General features: G+C 38.9%; 1 protein-coding gene across 1 annotated transcript in view; it reads left to right on the top strand.

Moving 5' to 3' along the window:
- COL6A6 (collagen type VI alpha 6 chain) overlaps positions 1–19,721 on the top strand; it is a 108,661-nt gene that overhangs the window by 16,809 nt on the left and 72,131 nt on the right. The window contains exons 8-17 of the mRNA XM_039242185.1: positions 4,081–4,424; positions 4,508–4,586; positions 8,768–8,922; positions 10,953–11,045; positions 12,467–12,520; positions 14,251–14,322; positions 14,409–14,435; positions 14,963–15,007; positions 15,095–15,148; positions 16,394–16,456. Coding sequence (XP_039098116.1) covers positions 4,081–4,424; positions 4,508–4,586; positions 8,768–8,922; positions 10,953–11,045; positions 12,467–12,520; positions 14,251–14,322; positions 14,409–14,435; positions 14,963–15,007; positions 15,095–15,148; positions 16,394–16,456 — 986 coding nt within the window. The remainder of the gene's footprint in view (positions 1–4,080; positions 4,425–4,507; positions 4,587–8,767; positions 8,923–10,952; positions 11,046–12,466; positions 12,521–14,250; positions 14,323–14,408; positions 14,436–14,962; positions 15,008–15,094; positions 15,149–16,393; positions 16,457–19,721) is intronic.

Genomic DNA, 19,721 nt, shown 5'->3' with positions numbered 1-19,721 from the left:
CAATAACTGGGAGACCTTGGGAAAGCTGCTGTAAGTCATGGTAAAACAAATATTAGAAGAGCTTCTGCGTATGCTGTTTCATAAGAACAAGTGAGATAATGAATGGGAAGTAAATGACAAATATGCACAGAGTATTAGTAACTAGCAGAGAGTATTACAGAGGATATCTTGAAATGATCTGCTAAATGCAAATACGTGGAATCATGGGGTCAGTTCACAGAAGTACAATTTACCAAGAGTTCCTTGGTTTAGGAATGTTAATATTTTTGCAACTGTTTACATTTATATTCAAATTTCATGTCTCAATATACAACAAATTCCCATAAGCAACCAAACTCCAAAGTCTATTTTCTTACCTTCATGCTTGTTTTCCTGATTTTTCTTTGAGCCTGACTATTCTGACCATGTAGAGGAGATATCAGGCAGCATTCATGATATGGAAAGGCTCCCTTTTTCATGGAGCCATGATTAGGTAGCAGAAGAATCAATGGCACCTCTTATAATTCGCATCACCATGGATAAATTAGTCAAAAAGGAAAGTTAAATGAGAGGGTAGTCTGATTAAAATGAGGATTTGATTCAAGGAATGTGAGAAATGTACAGACAAAAATGGATGATCATTTCCAACTTTCCTTGACCAGGTATCTTTAGGTTTCTGTCTTAATTGGGTTCTGTAGAATATGGAGCTCAAAGCAGAGTTTATATGCTAATGCTTTATGTGCTAATACTTTGGGAGTACAATCCCAGGGAAGCAAGAGTGAGTGTAAGGGAAATGATTTAGGAAAGGACAGAATGTGAATACAAGATGGTATGTTCCTAAGCTTGTGCAGCTTCTTAAGAAACCATGATTGATACATTAGTCATGCAGAATATCACCAAAGAAGCTGTATGGAACAACCACAAAATGGGTCCATCGGGGAATAAAGAAGAGGATCTGTCTGCCAGTTTCTTCTCAACAACTGCCTTTGATTGATCAGAGTTACTCTCAAGGAGAGTTAATTCTCCCACCCTACTGTGTTGTGTTATCCAGCCTGTTAGGGAAACCAGACACAGGACCCACAATGAATTATATCTGTGGCAGTAAGTGTTGGAAGGAGCCAGAGTTCCTGTGACTTCAGTTGAGTTGGACATGGAACCAGAGTCACCATGGCCCTCCTCCACTGAGGATGAGGGAGGCCGTGTCAAAGCCTTCCCCTCCGCCATACACTGTTGGGAGACCAGGTGAAAGTGGAAGCTGAGACTATCCAATGGACTACCTATTTTCTAGATCATTCTTTTTTCATCTAAGCTACCTCTTCTTTCAAAGGCCCCAAACAAATTTCTTTCTTACCCCAACCAATAACTGCTAATAGCCTAACTTTCTCCCTTTAAAATATTTAAGAATTGTTTTCCAGTCTTATTGATATATCCTACCTTCTTGACAGTATTTCTTAATACTGAGAGTCTGCCATCAACTCCAATTATGGACTTTATGAGTCAGATAATTAAAATCAGCTTTTAGGTCTGGCAGGGAACTGTTAAGACTACCTATTGAGCCCAGTCTCCACTTTTCTGTTCTTTGTATTTTTATTTTGGAATGCATAATCTTATTTTTATAAACAAGAAAATTAGTGCCTGAAAAGGTTAAGAGATTTGCCAGAAATTATTTAACAGTAACAGAGTTGTGACCAGTCCATGACTCAAAGTAACATTGGCCTTCCCACTTAATGGCCTCCCCCTTCCAGGCTTCCACACTGGTTTGTGAGGATGTCCAAAACATAAGTTTTGTTTTTCCTTGTTATTTCCCTCCATAGCCAGTCCTGTGGGCTCCCTTCCTCACTTGCCCTGCATTTATTGCCACTTATCGATACCCCTCCCTCCTATCTTAAATTAACCCTTCCTTATTTCTCTTTCCCAAACCATTTCTGCCTCTTGTTCGTTCTGAGGGCTCCTGATTTGAGGGCCAGTGCCTCTGTAGGCTTGGTAAGGCCCTTCCTTCCATGTGAACCCATTTGATTAGTATGGCCTCATCTCTCTAATTCTATTTAGGCACATGGCTGCCAACTCTGGACTTGTTCCTCAAATTCCATTCCATTGATCTCATTATAATGGAATCATTTGGCAACTTGAATTAGTTAAATAAACACAAGGAACTTATTTACTAGAGTCTGTACTTTCAGTAATCTAGACAAAAGGTTAAAACACTTAATTTTTAGAGGGGACAGTTCCCAGGGTCATTCAGTGACATTTGGGCATTTCTGCCAATGTTTGTTTTTTCAAGAGAGACTGCTTTCCTTGAAAGCTGTAATCTGTTTGGATTACTGAATGGTTTTCTGTTAGGGGTTAAAACAATGTTCATCCAAGAGAGAAACTTGCCATCTCAAGATAGAAATGATATTGATTCAAGAGGGATTTTGGAAAGGATGCATTCTGATTCTTCTTTTTTGACGAGTTTCTTTCCTTACCTCCCTTTGTAAATATTGGAGAAGAGATTTTCCAATAAGCAAAATAAGCAATAAATAAAAACTGAAGAAAACCCACCTTTCGGATTTTTTGATAATAGTGATTTACCTCAAATGTCATGGTGAGAATTGATGGCCAAATAAGGCTTTTATTTTCCTCTCACCCAAATCTTTTCTCATTAAACATGAATAAGGATACAAGGGAGTGGGATAAAACTGAATCAAGGTTACTGACCCTTATTTTAAGATTTGAAAATGATGGGGCGCCTGGGTGGCTTAGTCGGTTAAGCTTCCGACTTTCGCTTAGCTCATGATCTCGCAGTTCGTGGGTTCGAGCCCCGCGTCGGGCTCTGTGCTGACTGCCAGCTCAGAGCCTGGAGCCTGTTTCAGTCTGTGACTCCCTCTCTCTCTGACCCTCCCCTGCTCACACTCTCTTTCTATCTCTCCTAGAAATAAAAAAAAAATTAAAAAAGATTTGAAAATGACAGTTTGATTTAAAACACTTGCAATGTGCAACTGACCGGTGTGTCTAGAGGTAGTGTGGGTGGGCATTTGTCCACACAACAAATATCTGAAAAACTACTTATCTGAACAAAGCAAATTAAAAATAAACATTCCCTCCCATCTTTCTTTTTTTAAACCAAGCAAGCTGGTAAAATTCGCTGAATTTGTATCCAGCTGAATTGGCTGGAAAATGTTGAAGTTGTGGAAGGCTGAAGTTCTGGAAAGAAGAGTGCAGATGTCATTTGACTTTATCCTTCTTTATCTTCCCTTTCAGAAGCTTAGTTTAAATTATCAAGTCCTGGGGTGCCTGGGTAGTTTAGTTGGTTAAGTGTCTGACTCTTGATTTTGGCTTAGGTCATGATCTCACCATTGGTCAATCAATCAATAAACTTTATTTATTAAATTATCAAGTCCCTTCTCCAATGCTTACATGTCCCTGGCCTTAATAGGGATAAGAGCAAAGCACTCTAAATGCAAAACCTCTCTAAGTATTTTTCGAATGCCCGAATGGCAAAGGCTTCAGCTTCCTGACTGCCTGAGATTTGAAGGCAACACCATCTTTGACATAAACTAAGCAAGATCCCAAAGGATCTCTTGGAGTTTTTCTTCTTTACTTTTTCCTTTCTGAGTGGATGTTAGAAGACAAAAAGGAGAATCAACGATTCTTTTTAGAGAGAGAAATCATCATAGTCATCACTTTAGCTAAATCCTTCATGATTTAGTTTTTCTAAATGACTGTTCAAATTTTTGTATTTTCCTTATAGTTAAGACTTGTTGAATGACCTTACTTAGTAAGTAGCATGATATGGATTTCCTATTTTAAACTACTAACATTTCCACATATAATTTTAGACATTTAGGTGATCTTGCATGGCTTCTTCAGCAGCCATAAATGAAGTCTTTCAGAACTTTGTTATAAAATCACCTAGATTTTATACCACCAAAAAAAAAAAGTCTATATACTTTTACAGGTGATTCTAAGCCTCTTTCTCTATTCATTCATGTTCTTCCTTGCTTTCCAGCTTTGTAACTGGAATAGGAATAGGAATTTCAAGTACTTGATTCAGACATGGCATCCAAGCCAAATAAAGGTATTTGTTGAGCTAATAAGATATACTTTTCCCTTGAACCCTAGATTGTTTTGTGGATGTTGTGGTCGGATTTGACATCTCAACTCATGAGAATGGGCAGACTTTGCTCGAAGGTCAGCCTTGGATAGAAACCTACCTTCAAGACCTCTTACGTGCCATCAGCTCCCTCAATGGGGTAAGCTGTGAGGTGGGCACAGAGACTCAGGTTAGTGTGGCTTTTCAAGTGACCAATGCCATGGAAAAATATTCTCCAAAATTTGAGATCTATAGTGAAAACATACTGAACAGTTTGAAGGACATAACAGTTAGAGGACCATCTCTTCTCAACGCAAACCTCTTGAGTTCTCTGTGGGATGCATTTCAGAATAAATCAGCTGCTCGAGGAAAGGTAACCTGATTTTATTTTATTTGTCAATCTGTGGTTTCAATGACATCCTTTTTACTTATTTTTCTTTTTGAATGCTTTCCTAGGTGGTTCTCTTATTTTCAGATGGATTGGATGATGACATTGAAAAGCTCGAACAAAAATCTGATGAACTGAGAAAAGAAGGTATTGAGCATGGGGAGGAGTGGGAAAGGAGTATTTAATGACTTTATAACCTCAGAACTCAATTCTGGCTCTTAAGTTTTCAAGCACTCAAATAACCTTGAATTTGCCAGCCAGTATGCACTTGGTATAACAAATGAGCCTCAAAACATTTTGGAATCTACTTTTTTCTTCATACACTATGCATGTGAAACAGCACTGAACACAAAGTCATATCCTTTTTCTTGTATCACTGTGTTTCTTCTTCCTGAGCTTTCCTGGAGAATATTCCTGTCTGCCTTGGTGTCTGCAGAAGTGAACAGTGTATTTCTTCTTGACCAAGAAATAGGAGAGTTGGATTATTTTCTTCTGACACTGTTAAAGTTTCCTGAACTGCATGCATTGTTGGATAAGTCTACTCATGTTTTTGAGCTTCCTAATTAGTTCCTTCCTTCAGACCACAGATGGACCAACCATGGTGCTTATGAGTTTTTAAAGCACTGGCACTGGGCTTTTCATTTTGGGAACCTATGCCCAGACTTATTGTCAGTTCTTACTAAAAAATGGATCAGTGGAAGAAAAATGCATCCACATGTTTTGGTTTGACTAAGAACAGAAAGATTTTCCTGTAAGTGGATGCTATTGGTGCCCCACCCAGACCCCCTTTCCAAGCAGATTCCCCCATCTTCCAGCTGTTGTGATTATTGGCTGCTAGAAACTCACAGGTTCTTCTCTCTCTGAAGAATTGCTGTTGGCCAGTGGAAGCCACTGGAAGGTTACTCCCCACTCCACCTCTATGCAGTAAGTAGAGTACAAAGAGTTGGACTTTTACCTCAAAATGGCACCAGTTCTGTGGTGTAATTTATGTTCAAGAGTTCTCCATGGGACCTTAGTGAAGCTAGTCTTCAGCTGAAACACTGTCAAGCTCAGCTCTTTCTCCTGCCCTGTCTTGCTTTCTTCACCCCATTCTTCTAAGAATGCTTCCACAATAAATGTATGCATCCAAATCCCCATCTCAGCCTATTCAGGGGAACCTGGCCTAAGACAGCTGCTTAGGCTGCTCCCCAGTTGATACAAGCTGGGTTAATTTTATCTTTTTTGTTTGGTTCTCTCTTTTCAATCTTAAACAGATTGCAAACTTAACTGAATTTACAGCTGGAAAATAATCCCCTTTATTTGCTAAAGCTGCTTTCTTTTTTATTCTTTCAAGTCTTTGACTTTTTTTTCTTTTTTTTTGATCTGTAGTGGAGATATTAGTGAAGACTGAGAATAAGACCCTAGAGTGCTTAGTGTGGGTGGGTAGGTTTTTTAAATTTCAGCTTTTCTTTTATGGGGAAAAGATATATCTTTTGCAGACAACATAAGAGTTTTCTCCATGAAGTTTCCCTCAGAAAACCCAGATTTCTAAGACCAACCTTCTTTCTCCCAACTCCCAAGGAAAAACTAATAAATGACCTTCAACTTCATAGGCTAGATTTTTAATATCCCTCATAATCTTTGAATGGGAGAGATAAGGGGATGATGACCATAATGCTCTTTGAAAAGTGTTAAATGGCTCTCAATATGGATAAAGACTATCTTTAGTTCTGTCTTCCCACATTGAAACATGTATGATTTCAGGTGATGTTTGGCCCCATGATCTATTGACCTAGGAAAGCCTCCCAATTTGAGGCCAGGTATCTATATATATATATAAACTGTGCAATTATCATGAAACAAGAGGAGACCAAGAGAAAAGGATCCTCAAAGGTAGATGTGGCTTTATAACTAATCCGTATGGACTGGAGTTTGAATTTAATTTTTTAAAATCTAGTGCTCTAGAGTCTTCCTAGGGATTCTTTTATTCTTGCAGGTTTTGTAATCTTTTCTTCTTGAACTTATTTTTAGAAATTGTATTTAAGATCATCTGACTTCTTTTTTTTTTTTTAATTTTTTTTTTAATGTTTTGTATTTATTTCTAGGAGAGAGAGAGAGACAGCATGAGCAGGGGAGGGTCAGAGAGAGAGGGAGTCACAGACTGAAACAGGCTCCAGGCTCTGAGCTGGCAGTTAGCACAGAGCCCGATGTGGGGCTCGAACCCACGAACCACAAGATCATGACCTAAGCGAAAGTCGGACGCTTAACCGACTAAGCCACCCAGGCGCCCCATCATCTGACTTCTTCTTAAACTTTTTAATGCTTGTTCATTTTTAAGAGGCAGAGACAGAGACAGAGCCTAAATGGGGGAGGGGCAGAGAGAGATGTAGACACAGAATCTGAAGTGGGCTCCAGGCTCTGAGCTGTCAGCACAGAGCCCGACACGAGGCTTGAATTCATGAACCTTGAGATCATGACCTGAGCTGAAGTTGGATGCTGAACCAACTGAGCCACCCAGGTTCCCCAAGATCATCTGACTTGTTATTAGATGGGTCTGAAAGGAGCAGGATTGGAGTCTTCCATCCTGAGAAAAACAGTTACAAATAATAGTTACATGCATACTTCCTGCAAATCAACAATCCCATGGTTCTCATAACTCTTAAATTTTTATATTTCCTGGAACTTATCAGAAAATTTCTCTCCCTTGTAACTAGATCCATTAGCATGCCTTCTCTTGTTCATTAAACTCTCTTGAACTCACCATTCCTCATTGTCAATCCCAGCCCACTCCACCAATTCTTTTCTCCTTGTCATTCTCATTCTTGGAAGAGTAGTTAATGCCTTGTTTGTTTGTTTGTTTGTTTGAGACAAGCCAGAGATGTCAACACCAAAACCAGGAAAGTCCAGGCAAATCAGGATGACTTCATCACCCTATTCTTTGGTGTTTCTTTCTTCCTTCCACTCTGCTTTCCTCTCCTATAACTTAAGCCTCCCCAGCATGTCCCTGAAACTTTGTTCTCTTCATTCTCCTCTTCTCATTAAGAATAATTCGGAATCATATATACACTAAGAAGGCATTCTAAACCCTCAGGTGCATGAACATTTCCTTTTTCTAGTTCATTGGGTTCCAAGTCCTATCTAAAGAATTCTTCACCCATCCATAATGAAATGAGAAAACTTAGTCCAGTGGAGTCAGGTTTTCATAAAGCGAAGCTTGTTCAATTTTAGGATTGCTCTTTACTCTGATTATGTCCTTAGTATGTTTTTGTTATTAAAATATCCTTTGATTGTAGGTTTTGGAATCGGATTTTCCACGCAGAAACCTAAAAATATCACTTGTGCCAGTCATTTAACTTCTCCAAGCATCATTTCACTTGTCTGTAAAATACAGCCGTAATCCTACATACCCATACAGTTGTATTTGTATCTTACAAGCAAGATCATGCATGGAAAGCACTTAACCAACTTCCAGACACATAATAACTATTAATAAATGAGAGCACAGTAGTTACTATGGTTACCTCCATCATAACAATTGCCAAGGTTATTACCATTAACATTTCATGGTTATATCAATCAATACTTTATCATTTCATGTTTGTATTAATTAATATTCTGTCCCTGAAAGTTTTCTTTGAAATCTTCTGGTCTATAAAATTCCAAAGCTTATGATCTATATCTCTGGATGATTATGTCATTTGTTTCTAATTGCCTGACAAGAGGTCTCTTACTGTCTTACAGTCTTTTACTTATTATAATTCCAACTGGATTATTGATTCCTTATGAGGTCATTATAGCTGTGCTTCTCAAACCTTAATGTGTCTATAAATCATGTGGCGATTTTATTAAAGTACAGATTCTGATTCTATCTGGGATGGGGCCTGAAATTCTATATTTCTGATAAGTTCCCAGGTGATGCAAGTCCTGCTGTTGAAGGATCTCCCTTTGAATGGCAAAAATTTACAACACTTGTTTTTTGATATATGAATTCCTGTGTGTCCTAGTATGCTCTTTGGACCCTTTTTATTTTTTTTATTTTTATTTTATTTTATTTTATTTTTTTCTTTGGACCCTTTTTAAATCACTATATCTCACTTCAAATCATGGAGGAACTGGAAGTTCTACTGTAATATCCTGTCTCCAGTTTAATTAGTTTTGAAAAATGCAATTCCTTTTGTTCTGATGATAGTCTGGTCACTTGTCAGTTTTACATTGTGTGGTTGGGGGAAGTTGACAATAAAATGAGTGTTCCTCTTGCAACTGTTTTCCTAATATAACAATTTAGGTACTTATGCAAAAAGATTAAAATAACCAAACCCACCTCACCTGGAGTAAACTGTGTTGAATAGGCCTGAATGCACTCATAACTGTTGCTCTGGACGGAGCCAGTGACACAAGTGACCTAGCCGATCTTCTCTACATCGAATTCGGGAAAGGGTTCGAGTATAGGACCCAGCTCACTATTGGAATGAGGGACCTTGGGAGCCGACTGTCAAAGCAACTGGTAAGTTATTCAGAAAAGGCTGGTGAGTTTAAATTTTCTGTTTTGTATATAGATTGAGTATTTATGCTTCTGAATTTCACTTGAGAGTGAAAAAAGCTATTCTGAAATAGTGAACAACCTAAATAAGAGGGCGTTTTGAAAAAAATGATAGAGATCTGTCAAAGCAAGTTTAATTAATACAGCAAAAAAAGAAGGAAAAAGAAACTGAATAGCACTTACAGTCCTGCCCGAATTACTGTCATTGAACAAAAGTGCCAGAGGAAATCGGAGGTGAGAGGGTGAATCCTCTGCTCCCTCAGCCAGCCAGTGTTCATGTCCCGTGTGGATCCTAAGTGTCCCAGCTTACCACAGTGAGTATGTCTAGTGTTTAAGATGTGTATTTTCCCTGCAACATGACTTGTAAAGGAGAATCCATTGCACTTGGACTTCAACCAAAGAAAGCAACCGGCTTCAATGTTGGAGGAGGAACAAATGATCTGATGATGGGCCCTTCTATGTTGTCCTGTTTGTGTGATCTTTTTCAGTGTCTTCACTGAGATGTTTGCCTTGTGAACTTTTTTTTAGAATCTAACGTCGATGTGAGGTGCATTCCAGTCATGCTCCTTTCAGAAATGGACACGAACTCAAACTAGAGGGAAGTTACCAAGTTACATGGCACCACTTTCATCTTAATGATAGGCTAATAATTTGATTCACTGGTGATTTATAAAATCTATGATCACATCAAGACACTTTCCAATAACATGCTAGCTCCTGCTGTTTTCCACCTATAGAATTTGCATACAAAAAGGTGTTTAAACACAGTTTGTTCAGTGTAGAAATTATGTAAAAATACTCATTTCAGGAACACAGAGGGGCACCTGGGTGGCTCAGTTGGTTGAGCATCTGAGTCTTGATTTCAGCTCAAGTCATGATCCCAGGGTCATGGGATTGGCCCCGCCTTGAGCTCTGCAACTAAATGTGGAACATGCTTGGGATTCTTTGTGTCTCTCCCTCTGCTCCCTCCCCACCCCGTGCTCTGTACTGGCATCATGGAGCCCAACATGGGGCTTGGTCCCACAACCATGAGATCATGACCTGAGCTGAAATCAAGAGTCGGCACTTAACCAGATGAGCCACCCAGACCCCTGTAGAGAAATTTTTTTCTAATAGCTGAAAAGGAGCATTATATAATAATAACTACAGAAGCACAATTGCTAAATGGTTCTAACAACACTTTTTATTTTTCATCACACTAGAATTTTGATGGGAAACTTCTCAACACAAAGATTGATTCAACCCCACTAAGGCCAAGCATGGTGTTTACTGCAAACTGAATTTTCCTAAAAATTAATGTTATGGGTTATAAAAATGCAGTGAAATATGCCAATTTTTCAGAGGATGACAATGTTCAGGATAAAATTTCCTGACATTTTAAAATCTGTAATGTTTTTTTCAGCCTGGTTAAAATATAAAGAGGAATCTTTTCCTCGTGTCCCCATCCTTTACATCAAGTGTTGTGGAAATGTTGAATGTGTGATTGGTGTTTTAGAAATCCTGTCACACACAGACTTTTCTGAAAATGTTTACCATTGGACTCCATTCCAAGCAATAGGACATTGGACACTGTCTAAATCCTCTAACATGCAAAGATGTCACACAACAGGAAAAGGAGCAAGCAGCATTCATTTCGTTGAACAAAATATTGGGGGCAAAATGATGTAAAGTAATCAACACCATATGGTCAATTCTGGGATGGGGTGGGAACAGGACATTAGTATGCAGTGAGTTGGCCATGGCTAAACTAATAGCATTTTGAGAGCACAAAAACCACTTTGATCTGATTCTGAAGTCCTCATGTGGTAGAAAACGCAGCCCACAGAAGGAAGGATAGCATCTAAAGAATGTCTCCTTCACTCTCTGGAGCACGGTCTCTTTAATGGCAACTGGGCTTCTGAAATTGTGGTAGAAGCCTGAATGAACTGCTGAGCTGGTATGTGTGATTGGGAAGCGGTGCCTCAAGTGTAATGTACTCCTTACCCTCCACCAAGGTTAATGTTGCTGAGAGGACATGCTGCTGTTTATTCTGCAAGTGCATTGGAGGGGATGGCACAATGGGAGATCCTGGACCACCAGGCAAAAAGGTGATTTTAATTAAGATTTACGGTGCACTTGATTTGAATGCTGTATGTCTGAAAAACATGGATTTAGGTAGAAACGAAGGATGATGTTATCAGATAAGGCCTGTGAAGTAACCATTTATGATAGTCCTCATATTCTATGTGAAATTACATAGAATGCCAAGGAAAAGCCATGACTAAATTGGAGTCTTCTAAAAAACTTTCTATACAAGTGTCAGGAGGAATGACTGCCATGATTCTTGATTACCCAGTGTTCAGCAGTGATGACAATGACACAGAGAAATCAACTGTGATCTGAGTTGACTAATGAAAACCTCCTGAATATCAGCACCATTTCAATTTCCATTTTAATGACTAGAGGTCCTATAAATGAAGTGGGGAATATTTGGGATAGTCTGCTGAAAACAAAATTAGGTCAGAGCACCCTAGCCTAGCAAGAGATGTGGCGATGTTTCAGTCAGCTTTAACTAGACCAAAAATGTCACAGATGTATACATAAACGTGCCAATTATAAAACAGTAACCAACAATAGATTCATGTATTTCCTAACTAAAAAAGATGTATGTATTCATAAAAAATATGATTTGGGATTTAGGAAATGTTAAAACACGTACAAACAAACATACTATGGATGTGTTTAATAATGAGTTCAGTACTCCTTAACATGTGTGTTTGATTTGTGAACAATTTATAGATGGCACTGTAACTCCCAAATCAACATGTTTGTGTCTCTGAATAAAGTTTTCAGACTATTTCCTGAATGCTTCAACTTCATGTAAGGAGAATGGCAGATTTTTTTAAAGCAAGGCTCAGAAAGAATGAAAACAAATGTGTGTGGTCTACTTCTCAATGTGTAGCATAAACCCTAAAAAAGGATTTTTTTAATGAAAAGAGGATAATTCTAGTCTGTCAAGAGCAAATATAGCTGTGCGCACTTGAACGTTTGATAAAAAAAATTCCAGCACTATATATACCCCAGAGAGAGTTATGGACAATATTATAATCCACAAGTGCACACACACTTGAATTATCTGCATAGTTGTTTCAAAACTACATTTAAAAACACTTTTTTAAATTTATTTTGAGAGAGAGTGTGCATAAGCTGGGGAGAAGCAGAGAGAGGAAGAGAGAGGCTACCAAGCAGGCTCTGCGCTGACAGTTCAATATCATGAACCATGAGATCATGACCTGAACCAAAAGCAAGAGTTGGTCACTTAACTTACTGAGCCACCCAGGCACCCCAAAACTACACTTATTTTTATGTGCATAAGTACAGCCTAGGTTGTGGAGAGAGGACTGTGTTTTTTTTCCCCCAAATTCCTACAGCTCAACATAAGGTGAAACTAAAGTTAAATATTTTTGCTTGATTACCTCTGGTGTTTGGCCTGTGGAATGCTAATGCGTTCTTCCTTTCCTTATTCCAGGGATCCCCAGGATTTAAAGGCAGTGAGGGCTACTTGGGAGAGGAAGGCATTGCTGTAAGTTGAGGTTTTTCTCGCCTCTATTTATTCCTGAGAACATATCTACAATAGGAAATCATTTGTGTTAATTCAGAGGGAAAAAGGAAAAGTCAGAGTCTACGAATTCATGTACAAAGTCTGAGGTCTTTCCTAATCCTCATCGGGCTTTGCTTCTGATGGTCAATAATGGTTGATTAACCGACTGTCTCCTCTTTGACTGTTCGCCAATGCTGCACAATGAACTCAGTGCGAAAGTTATTTTCTTCACCAGGGGACTCAAATCACTGCCATTTCCCTCTTCCTGATCCATTTTGCACAGGTAAACGAACTCCCCACATTGTTTATCAAGGACCTCCACTCTTTCTTGCATCCATCCATCTAACCATCACTTTCTTCCTTCCTTCTATCCATTCATTCATTTAACAATTATGTGTTGAGCATCTTACCATTTGTCACATTATTTATCAAAGACCTCACTCATAAATGAACTTATCCCTTCATGTATTCATTTAACAAATATATGCAAAGGCATTCTACCATGCTTCAAGCACAGTGCTAGACCCTAGAAATAAATACAAATAAATAAAAGAAAAAATATAATTCCTATCTCAGGTAACTTCAGACTGTGGAAAGACAAATGAGACCATCGTGTTTCCAGTTGTTATACACAAAGACTATATTAAAGGTATAATGAGGTGCATTGTGACAAAGCATGGCAGAACAAATACTTAACAGCCTTGGTAACAGTTGAGTCTCGGGAGAGGAAGGCTGCTAGAGGTAATGCTTAGGGAGACTTCTGAAGGACAAGTAGATGTTTCTTCAGGCAAAGTGTGTGGGGAAGAAGATGTTACTAGAGAGACAACAATGTGTTCAAGGCCATAGGACTGAGTCAGAGAATCAAATGTGGGTAGAACAGCACGTGGCTGGAACCCAAGACACAGTGAGAGGATGTTAGGTGGCAAGCAGGACCCAAATTTTTGGGAAGCTTGAATATCCTGCAGAAGATCTGGATGGTATCTTCCAGTTGATGAACAGTCATTGGATGATATTAAGCACAGGAGTAAAAATGGTGGGGCATGGCTTTAGAAAGCATACTCAGGCAATGGTGTAGAGGCTAACAAGGTAAGGGTTACAGGTAGAAGTCTTGCAGTAGTAGGTGCAAGACAAAGGAGTACTATTCTTAGTTTAGGGGGCAGGATGAGTGGATATGTTAAGCATATTAAATGTATGGAATTTAGTGACCTGGGGAGAGAAAAGCAGAGGATGACCTCGTTTCCACATCACAAGACCTCACAGATGAGTAAGGTTACCAAGACCAGCATTGCAGGAATCATATTTGATTAAAGAAAGAAAAAGTAAGAGATGGATTTTGGACTAGAAATCATGCTTGGATCTTGCTTACATCATACCCAGCGCATCTCTCTCTGGTGCCTCACTGATTCTTCATCATCTGTTCCTGGACTATCTCCTGAAATTTTGAGAATACATTTTAGCTGCCGGTTGTTTGTATGTCTGTTTTATTTAGATACCACCCCACCCAGGGCAGTATCCAGGTGGGATCCAAAGCAAAGGGATGTCATCTGAGTAGTTCTGATTTTCTTACATTCTCAGCTTTAATAAGCATGAATTCTGGACTGTAAACCATGAACAGTTATACTTTTTTTTTCCAACACAAAACTTGTAAAATATCTAAGACAGAATCCAGACTACAATGGAAAAAGCTTATCTAGATATGTCCTCTTTCTCAGGGAGAAAGAGGAGCCAGTGGACCAGTAGGGGAGCAAGGTACTAAAGGATGCTATGGTGCCAAAGGTCCAAAGGTAAGGGTTGCATAGGACATTGTGAAGTCTTCCCAGCATTAATTCCATTCTCCTCCACTAACCACCACTGTCTTTTCTGTTTTCAGGGAAACAGGGGACTAAATGGACAGGAGGTATGGTGCCCAACATATCCATTTATCTGCCCATCTGGTATCTAGAAATATTTTTATTTTTGAGACTACTGACCAGTAGATCATACAAATGATCTTCCTTTCTTACTGCCAGCCATTTGATTGTGTCTATTCCCATCTTTTAATACAAGCAATGTGTCTTATTTGTTCATTTCCTTTCTTTTTTTAAAAAAAAATTTAAAGTTTGATTGCTTATTTATTGATTTAGAGAGTGTTCATATACAAGTGGGGAAGGTGCAGAGAGGAAGGGAGAGAGAATTCCAAGCAGACTCCCTGCTCAGCATGGAGCCCACGAACGTGAGATTATGACCTGAGCTATTATCAAGAGTTGGATGCTCAACCAACTGAGCCACCCAGGTGCCCCTGTTCACAGTTTATACTACTCAGTAATCTTTGTTATTGCCCAGGACCACGCTGTATATGAAAGACAAAACTAGACTTTTGTTTGGTGTCTGACTTGTTTCCACATAATGAAATATACTCTATTCTGATCACATCCTACTTTTCAGGGAGAAGTTGGAGAAAGTGGAATTGGTGGATTGAATGGAGAACAGGTAGAGCCTCCTCTTTATCCCATAAAGACCCCTCTGAGCTATTTATCATTAAGAAAACAGAAATCTGAGTTTATCCCTCTGTTGTAGGGCGAAAGTGGTCCTCCCGGAGAAAAAGGAGAAAAGGGTGATGAAGGATCCCAGGTAGGGATTTAATAAAAAGACCACCTGAAAACTGTCCTGGCAATTAAAGGTGTGACTAACAGAGTAGGACAGCTACCCTAAATGTATCATTCAGCTAGTGCCACAAAAGTCCTTTGTGACAATTACAAAATGTCAGTTGCATGCAACAGTACATGCATGTGGCTGCCTTTGTTTCGTGTGTTGTGGGCTGGCTTTGTTCCTCATGTCTGTGATCCTTCTCCTGGGACCAGAGAGCACTGCCTGGCTATGTTAGCCATAACCTTTCTGTGTCCATGGAAGGCACACAAGGGAGCAAGGGGAAATACACAAGTTTTCTTGAGGCCTAGACTTGGAACTCAGATTAAGTCATGGCCAAACCCAGGAGTAGGGATTCTTGCCGCACCACAGTTGGAAAGCATTAGAGAGTTACATGGCAAAGGGGCATAGATACAGACAGGAGTGACAAATTGGCACCATTAATGGAGAACAGCTACCACACTAAGAATGGTAACAGGGTGTTGACAAGGATCTGTGGTGCAGAGCACATTGAAAGTGTGTGCCACTCCTTTTCATCTAAAACAGACACCAACAGCTGCCGTACTTCCATCATCTACTTTATCTGGCATTAGGGTATGAGTAGCTGAGTCAGGAACCCAGTTTCTAGCTGATATAACCACTTTGGGGAAAATTGATAATCTCTCTAAATCTCAGCCGTTTCATTAAAAAAAAGATATAAACAATACCTCATTCAAAAGTAGCTGTAAAAACTAAAGAAGACAACAAATGTGTCTGGAACACAGACTTCATTACTGTGGTAAATAATTGAGGTCACTCTTGTAATTTTTTTTAAACAAGAGTTTTATTTTTTTAAACACTAATTTATTTTTGAAAGAGAGAGACAGACACATAGTGTGAACTGGGGAGGGGCAGAGAGAGAGGGGGAGAGACAGATCTGAAGCAGGCTCCAGGCTCTGAGCTGTTGGCACAGAGCCCGATTCAGGGCTCGAACTCAAACTGTGAGATCGTGACCTGGGCTAAAGTTGGACGCTTAACCAACTGAGACACCCAGGTGCCCCTTGAGGTCACTCTTAAATTATTTATATGATGCCTGAAACTATTTTGGGGTTGTCTCTCTGTCCAGTTTAGAAATAACTTTAGTAGAAAAATATTTAGTTATTCAAATCAGGGACAGGAGAAGCTCTTTGTTTTTACTAATGTTATTAAAAAGTGCTGTCTTACTCTTCTTCTGATTTGTATTACCTTTAGGGAAGCCCGGGAAAGCGAGGGGTTTCTGGTGACCGAGGTGCAAAGGGCCAGCGAGGAGACCCTGTAAGTGCGGGGGCTGCATGGGCTGTGAGCTAAACAGGGCTTAGTTCCCATCAGCTTCTGATAAGGAGACAGACCCACTTTAAGATACTACAATAACAATCTTGAGTTTAAATCACTGCAAGTACAACTGTTGTAGAACTCAAAAGCAGTTCCTGTGTGCTGTATGTGGGATGAACGTGGACAGTGAGAAGGCCCTGACCATCATCTGTGCCTGTATTTTTTTGAGAATACATATTCAGAATTGTTTTTGTGCTTCAGAGCCATCGGAGAATTCCAGTTCTTTTCTTCTGAGTATCTCACAATATGGTTAGGATGGAAGAAATAAAGTCATCTCTCTTCTTCCATTCTTCAAGAGTCTCTCTCAAGTGAGAAATATGAGCTTAATTTTCTTGAATCCAAGCCAGCTAAGACTGTATTTGGCTAAACTTATGACCCAAAGGTACCTGCTCTCTTGGATACAACCCGGCTGAACAGGCCGGACCCACACCAATGTAGGGGATATGCCAAGTCTGGGGGAACGTCAGTACTATAGGATTTTCATCCCCCCACCCACGCATAAGTAAGTCTCCAAAGCCTTAATGAATTAGGATTTAGGTTTGTTTTTAAATTTTTATTAAACCCTTTTATTGAGATAGAATTGGCATAGAACTTTGTGTAAATTTAAGGTATCATAAGGTATTGATTTGATATATTTATATATTGCAATATGATTACCACCGTAGGGTATCATGTCAAATAATTATCATTTCTTCTTTTGTGATGAGAACTTTTAAGGTCTAGTCTCTTAGCAGTTTTGAAGCATATGATACAATGTTGGTGTCTGTCATCACTGTGTGGGGCATTGGATCTCTAGAACTTAGTTTTGAGAGCTATAACATCAGAAAAGTACACAAATTATAAGTGCACAGCTTGATGAATGAATGTACCTGTAATAAGCTTCAGCCTTTTAAGCCAGTTTTCAAAAAACTTCATACTAATTCACACTCTCACCAGCAATGTACCATAGCATGCATATTACACATGCATCAGAATGGCTAAACTTTTAAAAAACTGATGACAGCAAGTGCTGGTAAGGATGTGGGGCATTCCCACAGGACTTTGTATACTAGGGGAGGAATTATTAAAGACCATGGATTGATCAGAGAAAAAATTTAGTGATATATATTGAGAAATATAAATGCTATACATTGAGGATAACTATTCAAAAAGTGGAGGAGTTTACACATGAAGACAACGTTGTTTATTAAGTGATATCTTCTGATAATGGTTTGATAACCTTGAGAGTTTTGAAACAGCTTCAGAGTATGTAATTAAAAATAAAAAAAACTATACATAAATAAAAATAATAAGAAATACTAGTTGAAATGCAAAGACCTTTCAGTCATCTATATATAATGGCCAAAAATTCACTTGGGATATTGCTATAAAACTGCCATTCACTTTGATCAGAACCCCCCTAATGGCTAAATTGTCTGTTTGATTACTAAGACTTTCTAAAGAATCTGAATAATGTCAAAGTTTTTATTTTTTTTTAATGTTTAGTGACTTAGAGATGGCTGAAAATTCAACCCTCTAGAACTCCTCTGATATGCTGTTTGCCACTATAGTAATTTTAGATAGTTTTTAATGCGTGGCAATTCTTCCTAGCCACTTGGGAATTTCAAGTTGAAGACCACTCTCTGAGCCTTTGCACCCTCTTTTGGGGGTTACTATTTCAGGAAAATTTGGGAGAGCAAGATTGGATATATAGAATCCACATATGATCAGATTATTCATAGAATGCGTACAAATGGCACAAATTCCTTAAAATCTGTGCTTATCCAGTCAGAACTTCTGATCAAATGAAAGCTAGTTTGGCTGTTGGGAATTTCCCATTTTAAGAAATCTCCTGTAATCTCATGTGATGTTGGGGAGAAAACTGAACTAGATCATTTGAACTACAGTTTAGTGAGGTTCATCATTCTAAAACATATCATTATTTATGTTATATCATAAATTTGTATTAGATGGTGCTCTTTGTCCAGTTGCATAGGAAGAGACTGAAAGACTGAACAGATCATATTCAGACTGACCAAACAATGGGACCACATGCAAACTAGGAATGTACTAGTGTATGACTTTTTAAATGTCATCTCGTCAATTAAAAAGTTTGGAGTTGGATCACAATAAGTTGTTTTCCATGCAGTGGAATAAAATTTTGGACTTTATGTCACCTTCCTTTTCCTATTTTCACCAAAATACAATTCTCTAATATTGTAATTAAGTTATACTTTGCTTGGAGAACTTAACAGACAAATATTTAGACTTAAAAATAAAACAGAGGGGGCACTTGAGGGGATGAGCACTGGGTGTTATATGGAAACCAACTTGACAATAAACTACTTGTAAAAAAGAAAAAAACAGAAAATGTAGAATATAATCTTTAGCTTTGGTATGTGGTGAAGAGAAGCAATTTTTCACATAAATTCTGGTAATCTTAGTTATAAAGTAAATTCTAAACTCCTCTTTTTCACTCTCTTAGCCTATAAAATCTGTAAGTGTATAAACTATTTGTTTAAAATCTTTCTGAGTATCTGGAGCAATGACCCCTCCTTGTTGGTGATCTCAAATTACTTATTGATTGATGAAGGTAATCTGGGCTGCTATCAGCCAAACAGCCCAGCAGCTGGCGCTCAGCAGGACTGGATAATTCTTGTTCCCTCTCCATTTACTGACTGAATCGACTGACTCAATTGATTGTCCCCGCATCATGGTGATACTGCTCTATTGGTGGTCCTAACTGCCCAAGATAGAAAGCTTTCAGTTTGGCCTACTAAGGATAATATCCCACAACACCTGCCTGTTTTCACTGAGCTCCTGCTGGAATGTCTGTATGAATATTGGGGAAAATTCAAGATTCCAGAATTTTCTAAAAACCAGAAAAGTAGGATTGATCATATGGGGCTAGAAGGCTTACCAGGCATCCAAGAGGAGAAAGAGGCAATGTGTGGCAGATACAGTCCTCAGTGTTCCTCAGTGTACTTATGTTCTTGTGGGAGAAGCCATTACAAAGCCTGCCTTCTCCCAAAAGTAGGGAGAGTAAAAATTTACGAACCCTCAAGTATAGACTTACATAAACTGCAGGAAAGAAGAACAAAAGAAGAAAAAGGAGGGCAGTAGCAAGAAGGGGTACCTCCAGACCCAGAATGAGAATTGTCATGAACACAAGTCATTTCACCCTTGTCTCCCTTGGCTATACCTTCTATGATGAGCTCCTGCTTTCCCC

This window comes from Hyaena hyaena, unplaced genomic scaffold (assembly GCF_003009895.1).
Source record: "Hyaena hyaena isolate Hyena2069 unplaced genomic scaffold, ASM300989v1 scaffold_210, whole genome shotgun sequence".
Taxonomy (NCBI): domain Eukaryota; kingdom Metazoa; phylum Chordata; class Mammalia; order Carnivora; family Hyaenidae; genus Hyaena; species Hyaena hyaena.
Note: the sequence above shows the minus strand (reverse complement) of the source record. Positions and strands in the feature narration are given on the sequence as shown.